The sequence below is a fragment of the Merops nubicus genome, unplaced genomic scaffold (assembly GCF_000691845.1).
Source record: "Merops nubicus isolate BGI_N331 unplaced genomic scaffold, ASM69184v1 scaffold33035, whole genome shotgun sequence".
Taxonomy (NCBI): Eukaryota; Metazoa; Chordata; class Aves; order Coraciiformes; family Meropidae; genus Merops; species Merops nubicus.
In genome coordinates this window covers 54,462-56,294 of record NW_008612191.1, presented here as the reverse complement: position 1 = coordinate 56,294, position 1,833 = coordinate 54,462, and the positions used below count along the sequence as shown (strand labels likewise).

General features: G+C 38.8%; 1 protein-coding gene across 1 annotated transcript in view; it reads right to left on the bottom strand.

Annotated features, from left to right (window-relative positions):
• Positions 1–93: 93 nt before the first annotated feature.
• FREM1 (FRAS1 related extracellular matrix 1) overlaps positions 94–1,833 on the bottom strand; it is a gene marked incomplete at its 3' end in the record, with an annotated part of 47,764 nt that continues 46,024 nt past the window's right edge. Inside the window, exons 30-33 of the mRNA XM_008941476.1 lie at positions 1,664–1,830; positions 922–969; positions 466–648; positions 94–219 (exon numbers count right to left, since the gene is read on the bottom strand). Of these exons, the coding sequence (XP_008939724.1) occupies positions 94–219; positions 466–648; positions 922–969; positions 1,664–1,830 (524 nt within the window). The remainder of the gene's footprint in view (positions 220–465; positions 649–921; positions 970–1,663; positions 1,831–1,833) is intronic.

Genomic DNA, 1,833 nt, shown 5'->3' with positions numbered 1-1,833 from the left:
TGTCTCTCCCTACCCCCACCTCCCCCCACCCTTCCCTTTCACGTAACAAATCCATGTTCTGATTTAGATGCATACTCATGGCAACATTTTTACCTTGCTTTCAGAATTCCAGAACTTCCATATTATCCCATCACACTGAAATAACTTTTGACTGCTTTCTTCATAATGCAAGAGACCCTTTAAATGTGGTGTACAGGCCTTTGGAAAAGAGTAAAAGTCCTGGAAAGAGAAATGTCATTTGAGCATTTGAAGAAAAATACACAAACAAGATACGTGAAACAGTTTAAATAGGTCTTATATTAAAACTTCATGCCATGAAAACTCTTCAAGGGCTGTGTGTAGGTTAAACTCAGCTTTAGAGTGGGAAGAATTAGGCTGCAGATCTCAGGGGTGTTAAATCATTTTAGAAAACAGCATGACTGAAAACAGATGGTGAAAATGCCTGTGAAACAAAAGGTTTCTTACCTGATATGTTGAGCTTGGTTCAGATGCCAGTTCTGCCTTATCAGCTTGTGGGATTTCTGTCTTCCTAGAGGAGACAACATTTATCTGTGGTTGTGCTTGGGTAATTACTGACACTTGAGCCTTCTTGTTTGTTTTAGCTGAGGAGGTGTCATCCTCTATTTTGAGTGATACCATACTGTGATACTTCATTTTACAATATCACACACACACAAAGAGAACAGGAAAGGGAAAAGAGGGTTATCCCACACAAGAAACTCTTAAATATAAACAAGCAAAAAAAAAGATTATAATACAACTTGTTGCAAATCACCGGAAAGGTGACACCAAAGAAAAAGAAAGATACGTAGAAAAATAAAGCGTTGGCCATAATGATTTGTTAAGAGTGATTAAGCCTGGAAACAACAGAATTGGAAAGAAATCATAGAAATGTCTGAGCAATACTCATAGTACTCTTACTTTGAAAACAACTTCAGTTCCATTTCTAAATACAGATGAAGGATGAACCTAGAAAGGTAGAATAGCAGAATGAGATGGGCCTGTTCAAGCATTATAGAAACAAAAATCCTCTATGCAAAGCTTACTACAAGATTTAGGTTACAAATCACACAGAAAGTATCTGGTTTTAGTTCTTTCTCTTTCAGAATGGAAGCTAATCACCTCGGAAAGCAGCCATGAAAAATAGCACATTACAAGTGTGTTTATAAACAGGTTCCATTAACTTTTAAGATCACAGTAGTGGAATGCTACTAAACACCCTACCTAAGTCAACATAGCTTAAGCAGGAAAATCATTGGACAAGTTTTAAGTAACTGTTCACTGTTTAAGCCAACAGTGTTTTCAGTTTTAAAACTTCAGGACCAGATGCATAGCTTCTATACAATTGCCTGGCTTCAGTGACTTCTTTCTTCTCGTTAGACACGATTAAACACTGCATAATTGCTGAAGTTGCTTGATGCATGTTTCCTTCCCCAACTATTTTTCTTCCTTTCTTGCATACATGGCTCTTCAAAATCAGGATATCTTTTTTCCCCTTTGCAGTATTTTTAAATAGCTCTCAGGTCTGACTCAGAGCAAACTCAGATGTATGTTTATTGTACGGTCAGATAGGATCAGTGCAAAAATATGACAATTAAATGAAGACACCACATCCCAATAAATTCAGAAATTGGGTAATCACTGTACTAGAGAAGTGTCTTACGATTCTGCCATTTCCAGCCACTCTCAGCCTCCTCCTCGACTGATTCACAACGGTCTGTTCCTGCCATGGGTCCCCTCTGTGCTCTCTCATCCCTTTGGAAGGAGGCAGCAGGATGCCATCCAAGGAAGCATTGCCAGGCCTGGAAGGTGATGAGGAGCCCGAAGAAACTG